Source organism: Copadichromis virginalis, linkage group LG14 (genome assembly GCF_057382275.1).
Source record: "Copadichromis virginalis isolate Kocher_CV1m ecotype Utaka linkage group LG14, C_Virginalis_male_GT1.1, whole genome shotgun sequence".
NCBI classification, from domain to species: domain Eukaryota; kingdom Metazoa; phylum Chordata; class Actinopteri; order Cichliformes; family Cichlidae; genus Copadichromis; species Copadichromis virginalis.
The window spans coordinates 25,022,524-25,033,090 of NC_140631.1; the positions used below are offsets into that span (position 1 = coordinate 25,022,524).

The 10,567-nt window shown below is 40.6% G+C and overlaps 1 protein-coding gene across 2 annotated transcripts; it reads right to left on the reverse strand.

The window, feature by feature from the left end:
- Positions 1-625: 625 nt before the first annotated feature.
- Positions 626-10,240, reverse strand: mlf1 (myeloid leukemia factor 1). Of its 2 annotated transcripts, XM_085430102.1 has the most exons (8): positions 9,971-10,237; positions 9,034-9,196; positions 5,078-5,122; positions 3,827-3,910; positions 3,447-3,569; positions 3,072-3,231; positions 848-986; positions 626-722 (listed from the first exon to the last, which is right to left on the reverse strand). In XM_085430102.1, exons 1-8 carry the CDS (start codon positions 10,015-10,017, stop codon positions 680-682), a joined length of 804 nt encoding a protein of 267 aa, XP_085286228.1. In that variant the 5' UTR covers positions 10,018-10,237; the 3' UTR covers positions 626-679. The 2 variants fall into 2 exon arrangements, with proteins under 2 accessions (XP_085286228.1, XP_085286229.1); XM_085430103.1 differs by lacking the exon at positions 5,078-5,122 and having other exon boundaries at positions 9,971-10,240.
- Positions 10,241-10,567: the final 327 nt, after the last annotated feature.

Genomic DNA, 10,567 nt, shown 5'->3' on the forward strand with positions numbered 1-10,567 from the left:
GTTCTTTTTACATAAGATTACAGCAGATAAAGTACATATCTGTCGCATCAGGTACAAGACAACATAATCTCAGACAAAACAGGTATGATCTAAGTGCATTAGCGCATTCCACACAGCTCAGTAATTCACTATGTTCTCTCCGGTCTGGCTGCATGACAATATTAAAAAAGACAATACGAGAAACTGATGAAATCAACTGCGTTTTGAATGTGTTACCCCAATATGATGACATCACTACATCCTCAAGGAAAAAAAATATAATGAAACCAAGCATATTCAAAGTGCACTATAACTGCTTTTGCAACTTCAATGCATTACATTTCTATATCGTTAATGCCCCAGAGATATAAACATTTTCTAGTTTTTAATAATTCTTTTGTCTCGTGTAGTGCCAAACGCCTTACCATTTATGTGTAGCAAATAGTGCACCGATTCAAACTAAGTGCTGAAAAATGTTTAGCATTCTCATAGTTGTGCAGCATGTTTCAGAAAATGTGCAGCAGTAGTGTGAAACGTAAGTAACTGAGCCAAAATATTGAAAAACCAGACACAGCTTGACCTTTTAAAATCCAGGTCAGTGGTCTGACTGTGTTTATGGGTAAGAAGGGCACCAGTTTGTACTGTATGCTGTTTAAAAACAAACAACTTTATTGCACACTGCTTCGTCGTCCCTGAGCTCTCACTTTTTCTGTTTTCCTTTAGCCTTGCTCCCTGGTTGGTCTCTGCAGGAAACACCAAAACAAAGACAAAAATTAAATACGTATCTTCCATATGTTTGTCATTTGATGCTGATCTGGAGTTTCTCAACTGTCTGCAGCACTACATAATAATCCAATAATAATCCAACCTGTGGTCCTGCTCAGGACCAGTGAGGGCTGCCTGGTGAACAACACGGGGTTGTGGTTCGTTCAAGCGAGACATGGGCCCGGTTTGCTGAAACTTGGACACTTCCTGCTGCCACTCATCATCAAAAGACTGTGCTTCAGCTGAGGGTGAGGAATTATTATCGTGTTAGGCAGACTCAGGGCCTAGAAAGACCTAAACAATGGCATTTCATAGTAGTATAACATTTTTATCTGAATTTTTTTTAAACAAAGTTTTCATGGAACTTGTTGGTAACGCTTTATAATACCGCCCGCTACTAAGGACAGATTGAATTAAAAATGTAAAGACAAGCTGGTCATCTCCTGGACTTCTGTGCCCTCAAATTTGGCGTTGTAAAAGCCGTTTACATTTCTTCACCCGAAATGTTCTGATCACTTTAAACAACTGCTGTGTAGAATTCAATGACATCTAGTAAAGTTACAGGCTGAGACCAATCAAGTGTACCTCCTTCGCTGTTTTTAATCATTTAGATGAGACTATAGGGCGATGTGCACAGGATATACGCTGCCTCTCACCCTATGACAGCTCGGGAAAAACTCTGACCTTGAACTGGAATACCAGAAGAAAATTGATGGATGGACTGAAGGATGGGTCTATGGTATAGGTCAGATTTTGTGTCAACATTAAAATGTAAAAGTCCCTACAGAAAGTGTTTGATTTATCTGTACATCTACCAAGTAAACACAAAGAGCTCTTATTAAGCAATCCTGTTATTACGTAGTATTATGAACACTGCATTCCAGTTTAGCTGATACATATCCATTCCTACACACCTGCCCTTTAAGACTTTACACGACTCAGTTGGCATGTTATTTATTAAAATAAAAATATTTAAAAATGAGAAAAAAACTAAAACTAAGGACATAATTACCCTGTAATTAAATGGAATTTCAGTGTATGTTATATGGTATTACAATGTATTTTATTTACCTACAGATACTTCAAGGTAGATGCACAATAAATGGTAAATGGCCTGTATTTATATAGAGCTTTACTAGTCCCCAAGGACCCCAAAGCGCTTTACACATCCAGTCACCCACCCATTCACACACACATTCACACACTGGTGATGGCAAGCTACATTGTAGCCACAGCCACCCTGGGGCGCACTGACAGAGGCGAGGCTGCCGGACACTGGCGCCACCGGGCCCTCTGACCACCACCAGTAGGCAACGGGTGAAGTGTCTTGCCCAAGGACACAACGACCGAGACTGACGGAGCCGGGGCTCGAACCGGCAACCTTCTGATTACAATAATAATAATAATGGATTGGATTGATATAGCGCTTTTCAAGGCACCCAAAGCGCTTTACAATACCACTATTCATTCACTCTCACATTCACACACTGGTGGAGGCAGCTACTGTTGTAGCCACAGCTGACCTGGGGCAGACTGACAGAAGCGAGGCTGCCATATCGCGCCATCGGCCCCTCTGGCCAACACCAGTAGGCAAGTAGGGTAAAGTGTCTTGCCCAAGGACACAACGACCAGGACAGAGAGCCCAGGGATCGAACCGGTGACCTTCCGGTTACAGATGCGATTCCCAACCCCCTGAGCCACAGTCGCCCAAGGCGACTCCCAACTCTTGAGCCACGAATAACAACAAGTCAGATTTTTTTTTAAAGAAAACAAAGAAATAATTACATTGTAAGTAATTTTAAGTAATGTATAAGTAATGTCATAAAAGATGTAAGGGGCCAAGATGAATCCACTCCATTACAAATTTGTAACGTTGTTTGTTGTTCCAAAAGATTATGATAAAATTACACACAAAATTGCTTACACTGTACTAAAATTACTTTAAGTATATTTTATGTCTCATTTCCTGTAAAATAACTGACGTTACATAACACTTAAAAATACTTATGCATTAAGCAAAATTACTTACATTTACTTAGTGTATAGTTTTTTCTTTGTTTCTTGTAAAAATCTGACTTGTTGCTGCCTTACTGTAGTGTACCTACTTTTAACTTTTTGTATAAGTAAAATGACATTGTAATTTCAAATAAAATACACGGAAATTCCATTAAATTACAGGGGAATTACGCCCTTAGTCTAGGGTCGTATTATAAAGTGTTACCAACTTATCCAAACACACCATAAAACTATGGTGGTACGCTTAAAAAATTGAGGGAGAATACATTTTTGCAGCCTTTACATACAGAAATAGTAAAGTTATAACATACATTCATCCATATTTTGAAAGTCCTGGTTGAACTCCTTCTCTCCTGTTTTCTTGTTGTATTTCTTCTCAACAACATGCCCCCTGTCCTGGATGTGGTGTCCGATTTTCATCTTCTCGAGACCACTCTCAGAGTCTCTGATTGCTTGCCGGGTCTCCTTGATCTGGGGCGTGTTAAAAATAAGCACATATCATTAAAGTCATGTGACATAGGAGTTACAAGGAAAGCTGTAATAATACCAATAAAACAAGGTCATATTGAGAGTATATGATAGTCAAAGTGTAGACGTTTCTCATGTTGAAGTGGAAACTTACAGCACTAACATGCATTTAGTTTTGATATAATATAGTACAGTAATACATCCACAGGGTTACTTACCCCTCCTGGGGCACAGCGTGTTGACGAGGTTGCTTGGTAGACCTTGGGAGGCTCATTTCCAACCTTTGAATATGTCATTACTGATGAGGAGCGAAATGAGTGGGTGTTTGAATCTGCGGACTCCTGAAACACACAGAAACAAATACTGTCAGGCAATCGCCTTTTGTATAACATAATTTTCAATATCAATTCAGTTTTAGTTAAATCGTTCCAAATCACAACAATATTTGCTTTAAGGCACTTTATATTGTAAGTTAATAGAGAGAAAACACCAACAATCGGACAACCCACTATTAGCAACCACTTGGCAACAGTGGGAAGGAAAAACTCCTTTTAACAAGAAGAAACTGCCAAGAGAAACAGGCTGAACGTAAACTCACAAGGTTTCTGTGCATTCCCTCCATCCTACTTCTCATGCTGGCCATCATGTTGTCAAACACACCGAAAGGGTTTCTCATCAAGTCCTGCACAGACACAATGGGAAAATAATAACAGTCATTTGACGGCTGGCCTCACATGGGTCACAAAACATTTTCAGCTCATAAACAGCCGCAGCATGCGTACAAACATACATTTAGCACAGTGAAGTCCGTACATGTATCTTACACAGTTGCTGCCCGGGACACATTTTATCACTTCACAATACTGTATCACGTTACCTCCTGGCATTCGTGACTAAAGTTTAAGCAAGTACAGCAGAGGATTCCTTGATCTGGATTTTCCTTGCATAGAGATATTAAAAATGGATAACTTCAAATGTTTCTGTGCTGCTTTTGTCAAGCCGGGTTTTCCCCTAATTAAATGGACCCAGATCTTACAGAAACAGATGCATCATCAGCCTTATACTTCAGAAACTGCAAACCACTATGGTTACATCCTCATAACTTCTCAGAGTAAGACAAAGACCAATCACATTTTTTAAACTACTAGTAGCTAGACATAATCTTAATTGTGCCAAACAGCGATGATGATGCCATAGTTGAGACCATTATAAACTAGATTATGTAAAACTACTAAAGCAACCCGCCAGTCATTCCACATACTGGTCACAGAGTTTTCATAGGAATTATTCATTGTATTTTTTTCAGAAGTTTAAAATAGACTCTGTCTTCATGTATTCTGAGTATTGTTACAAGTAATGTATGTGTTTGGGTGTAATCTAGCACCACAATAATATTTATGTTACTAATCATCTCCCAAACACCATTTCATGATTAACTTTGACTTTAAAGTGTTAAAGCCTTGAAAGAGTAATTTGATAGTTTAAATTTGGAGTTCAATTCAGTTTTACAACATTAGGGAAAAACCCCAAACAATATGTTATGAGGAAATACTCAGGGTTTATGGGACTGTGAGGAACCATCCATTACAACTGGTTACAGGGTAAGGGGAAACAGAAGAGAAAAAAGGAGAGCATAGAGAGACATGGACAAGACATTTTTGCAGAGAGTTGGCAGAAGTTTATAGCATGGAGTAGTGGCATATAAATGGATCAGAAGAAATGGTCGATGAGTGCTGGTTCCTGGACAAACAGTAGTGGACAGAACTAGTTACAGACTTAGGAGCACACACATAGCCTATATATGAGAAAGTCACATGAGTTTTAATGAACAAAAGAGAACTCTACTGACCGTATTGTCAATCCCACCAAATGGCAACAACGACCGGCTCATATCCTGGGGAGTCAAACAACACCAGTTTAGCAACACAACTTCACACACAATATTTGAATAATTTGGAACAGTAATAGTAAAAATGTCTGCATTATACACTTGTGATCATAAGTTCACATGTACTTGCCCTCATCACGTTGAATGACATTGTAGAACCTTTAGCACTACTCATTAAATGATTGGTGTATGTATTTATTTGAGCCTATATGCTTCCTTTTGACTCAATGTGGGTTAGAGAAAATCTGTATGCTGTGCAATCATTTTACCCTGGAAAAAAAACCCAGTTCAAACAAATCATTAAAAGCCTCAAATTAGCATGACATTGATGCCCATGATGAGTGTGTGTAAACTTTGGACAACAACTGTACATACATGTTCTAGCTCAGTGATATGTTGCTACATACAAAAACTGTAGACTTTCTGTGTTTGCTGTGGTTATTGCCAGTAGCTGTTAGATTTTCATACATCAGTATGTAAGCCTTTGACACAGTCACACACAACTCCCCACATAGCTCAAAGCACAGGCGTTCAAGGCCTTGAATCTTCTGGAAGTGAAAGGAGTGAGAAACCAGGAGGGGCCGGCCTGCAGGCTTCATTCAGAGTCTGTGTTCCCTCGGCCAAAATCACAGGTGTTTGTGACCCTTTGACCCTGGATAAACATCTCAACTGCCATCATGATGTGTGCCAATGGATTTTCAGTGAGTGTGATGCACAGTGGTATTGTGCGTGATCAGTGGGGTGTTGAGTGACTTGTGTTCCAAGTGTAATTGGGTCGCATTGCCAGAGATTAGTGTGGCTTGAACACTGAAACTGAGCTTCATTCATTCTAGGAAGGCTTCAGTGGGCAGGGTGGACCACTGAGGACAGGAATCTCACAGCGGTCCCAGAGTCCAAGGCTGCTCTCTCAGCTCTTTTCAAAGGTCAAGCTGATGTAAAATGCTCCTGACCCGTATCTATGAGGCCCTCACAGCCATTTTTATCCCACAGTGGCATCTGTGAACTAATAAATGCCAGTTACATATCTGCCAGCATTATATTTAGACCAGGGTTGAGCAGAGGAGAGACTGAGGGTGAAAAATAATGTGGTCTACATGTTACACATTATTTTTGGCTGGTGGATAGCTGAAAATTGATCTTTTCTGTCTGTCAGTTTGATATTAAACCTACAACTTTGCATCCCGAGGCAGGCTGCAGGAACCAAAGAAGTGATAAATCACCAGAAAGTTTTTTGTTAAATTTGTTCTCTCAGAGCTAAACGACTACAGAGAAGGTAAAGCGGCACTGAGTCAGGTGACTAACATTAATAGGCGAATAAAGCCAACTTTCTACATTTTTATAGATTTTTTTATTCAGTGTAAACAGAATATTAATCAGCAACAAAAAAAAGAGCTCACACCTTTGTAACCCTAACTAAACAGAACCAACTGTAGAATTACAGTGAGGCTTGATTGTCAGTGATACTTTTGTAAACAAATGCCTTTATGAAGACATGTTTTGAAATGTAATATAAACCCGGTGGTTGATATTGGCAAGCGACAGAGAAATGTGAATACTCAAAGCAGCCATGGAAGGTAAGGCAGGACTTACTGTCCTGCTGAGAATCTAATGCTTGGTAAGCGAATACAAGAAGTACAAGCCTTCCAGCATTTATGTTGTCAGTGTGTGTGTGCCATTGCATCCATGTTACTCTGTAAGCTGCGACTGTGCGTAATTATGCTTGTGAAGATGTTTTATTGATGTATTTTTGCGTGCACATTTGTGCCTGTGATATTGGAGAACAGTTAGAGGGAGCGAGTGAGCTGTCTGTCGTGCAGCCGCTAATTGCAGCACCATTGCCAAGGCACATTCTGCCAAACAGATGGATGAAAAGAGCAACAATGAATAAGCCGAGTGTCCGTGACATCTGTACATACAAGCCACTGCAAAGACAATAACACAGCTGCACAGCTTCAGACCACTCTTGGGCGGCATTTCTCCTTATCTTCAGATAAATGAGGCAAAGCAGAGACTTAATTTCATATGTCTTACCACACAGTAGGTCTTCTGATTGTTGTTTTAACAAAACAGTGTAAGAGAACGCTAACACAACAGGTTTCTGTAAACCAGATTTGCTGTTAGAGGAAACAACAGAGCAGCACAACAGCTTTCAGTGTAGCCCCTTTCTTGTCCTTGACTTGAAGGAGGAAGTGTCTGTTCTGTTATGTGTAGACTATAACAGGGTGAATGAAGATCCACCGTTCGATGTTTATTCAGTGCCCCAGGCTGATGAGCTCCTGGACCAGTTAGGGTTTTCAAAACCCTGTATTTGGAACACTGTCAGATTTGACATCTCAGCAGAGTACAAGCTGAAAGCCGCTTCTTTAGTCTGTCAGTTTGTGGTACTCCCTTCTAAATTTTCTGGGTCTCCATGATGTGTTGTATCCACATGCAGCATACACTGCACATATCTGGATGATGGTAGGATTCCAAGCAAATGCTGGGAGAAACATGACATGGTGCATGATGGGAAGCATTATCCAAAGTTAAAGTTAACTCCAGTAGTCACTGGGACATTTAAAAAAAAAGTCTGATTAAAAAAAAAGAAAAAAAGAAAAGAAAGGTTTTTAAAAGACCTAAATTCCTGGGATTTGTAAGTTATGAGTGGGTGTTTTTTCCCTGAACTGCACAGCTCTAACAAGGCCCCTGACCAACCTAACTAAGATTGACTCAGATCTGGTGAAGCAGCCACTCTGTAGAGAACCACACCTCCGCTCACCTTACCTCTCTCCTATTTATTCTGCAGGCTGATGCTTTAAACAAGAGGGTGAAGCAGTTCAGAGCAATCCGTCAGTCCCACTTTCTAGGATTTGCCTTGTATCCATGACCCCCTGCAGTGCCTCCACTGCTTGAAGGAAACCTAGATCACCTGGTGGTTCTGTCTTTTCAGTGTTTTAAGCTCAAGGTGGTCTATAGGCTGTGCGTGCAGATAGTTGTGGCAGACTTCCTCTCCCACTCTCATTAGACAAGTAGTAAGAGCTTCCCTCTCAGCTGGCATTAGCTAGTTAAAGGTATGGTGCTAATAAAGAGAAAGCAGACAGCTGGCGATTCAGGGCAGGCTTCTGATGTAAGTCATTATCAAAGATATAAATACAGGCTCTCATGAGGTAGTGGGATCAAAGCAGGTGACGGGAACTAAGTTTGACTAAAAGCAGGCAGTGGAGGGGCGATTTGGAAAAGGTTAACGGGTGCAAGTAGCAGGTCTAAACTAACCCTTGGCCTATCTACTCGTTATTTCATTACATCGAGGACAGTTAACATCAAAAAGTTCCGGTCATCTGGTCAATGAATACTGTCTAACCATCATATCTTGAGGAAATATGTTGCAAAGCCATGGCCTTAAGCTCAGGGTATAAGACAAATTGCATGCAATAAAAGATTATTGCATGCAATTGCTAATTAAATGCAATGCTATTATTGGGATAGCATTGCATTTAATGATGACAGACCAGCTAAAGTAATATCTAAATAAACACTTATCTTCAGCAGAGAAAAGCAGAGTTCTTTGGGGTCATATGCCTTGGAGTTTTCAAGCTTTAAGACTGTGCATGTTTTTGCAAGAAAGCAGTGTGTCAGTGGAACAATGCACTATAAATAGGGCTCTTCAGGGCTAGATATAACTGTCCTGAGAGGCCAAGGGGGTTGCCCTTTCCCAAAACCAAAGACTCACATGGACCCATACCTCAGTGAGAGGTGCCAGTGGCAGGCTTCCAGTATAGCCTTAGTAAACTCAAAATACCAGCCATCTGTGGTTATAAACTCACAGATCATAAGTGTTACACTTAAGCAGAGGCTTCATTCATTTCCCTTGTAGAGCTAAACTGGTGGTGTCTATTACATGTTAGCTGAGTTTACAAGTTGACGAAACACGTTCTCACCCTGTGTTCGTTTCTCAGTGGATGGGATGAACTGGGATGTTCTACCATCTCGTGGCCACGGTTTCTCCCATCCATTAGACTTGGCATAAGGGCCCCACCGAAAGGCTCGGAGAAGCTACGCATCATCTGCCGCATATGCTCCCTATGTGCACGGAAAGGATCCCTGTGGGAAAGGAAGAAGTAGTAAAGACAAAGTGTGTCTCAATATTCGCTAAGGAAAAGAAAAGGAAAAGAAAAAACAGAAATAAAAAAAGATTTATGTTTACATGTCAGAATGACTTACATCTTTTAGTTACATGAGCTTGAAACACATTATAGACAAAGTCTTTACTGAAGACAACACACTGAAATATGAAGGACTCCTAATATAATTTTAGCCACCTTTAACACTTGCCTTAGAAGTCGGGTCAAGTGTGGCTGCCCTAACTAAGTGATAGCACAGTGCCAGTGTAGACACTATACTACACTTTCTGCAAACTGCACTGGCTCGTCCTTGTAATGATAGAAAGCTGCATCAAAAACAAATATGGACACAAAGTAACGCCCTTGTATTTATTTTTAACAAGTAAAGGGGTTCACATTAAAACCAACTATAACAACTTAAACTTATTAAAAACTGTATCATATCACAGTTACTGTGCTCGGTGCAAAATTGCAGTAACACGACTAAGTCAAGGAAAACTATCAGGCTGTTATTGTCTTGTATATTGCACATCTAATTAACCGAACAACAGAGAACACAGTCAATTTAGTTAGGTCTAATGTGCCAATGACAGATTTTAATAAAAACAATATTCCCACTGCTGTTCATCCGCGTGATAAATTGACAAATACATACACGAATGAAGATTTAGCAAGACTTCCAAACTGAAAACCCAACAGATTTGAACAGTGACAGCTCTTAAGAAAAATTTAACACACTGGTTCAGTTACTCACGAGGCGAACGGATCTTCATCAAACTCCCTGAGACTGCTGTTGAACATTTTCAGGTGTTTTCGAAGCGGTAAAGTTCTTCTAGAAAAAATCCGCCACAGGTGTCCGGAGCTCGCCGCTCAGCCTCGGTATCGTTACTATAGAGGCGATGACAGGCAACCTGATGTTAAAAACAAAGTCGCGCTGACGGCAGACCACGTGGTACGAATCCGTCCCTCGAATTGGCGGGTTCATCATGGGGTCCGCGCGCTGTCTGTTGTGGCTGGCTGCTATGGCAACGCAACTCTCGAAATTTCTTGGAAAACTGAAGTTTCTTGTCCTGTTCATGTACGTTGCTGCAAAAAGTTGAAGTGTGTTTATCAGACTTATTCAGACAAGGAGCTGTTACATTCATACAGTAAGCTATGCCACTAAATAACAAAAAAAAGTAGACATATCGGTGACATGAGGGAACTCTCTGGAGCATTTGCTGGAGTGATTCTTGGAAGACATTTGTAAGAGCGGCTCTGTTTAAACAGTAACCCTATCCCAGAACATGCCAGGAGGCCATGCACACAAGTAAAAGTTGCACTTAACCCCATGCAAGCGCCCACACAGGCA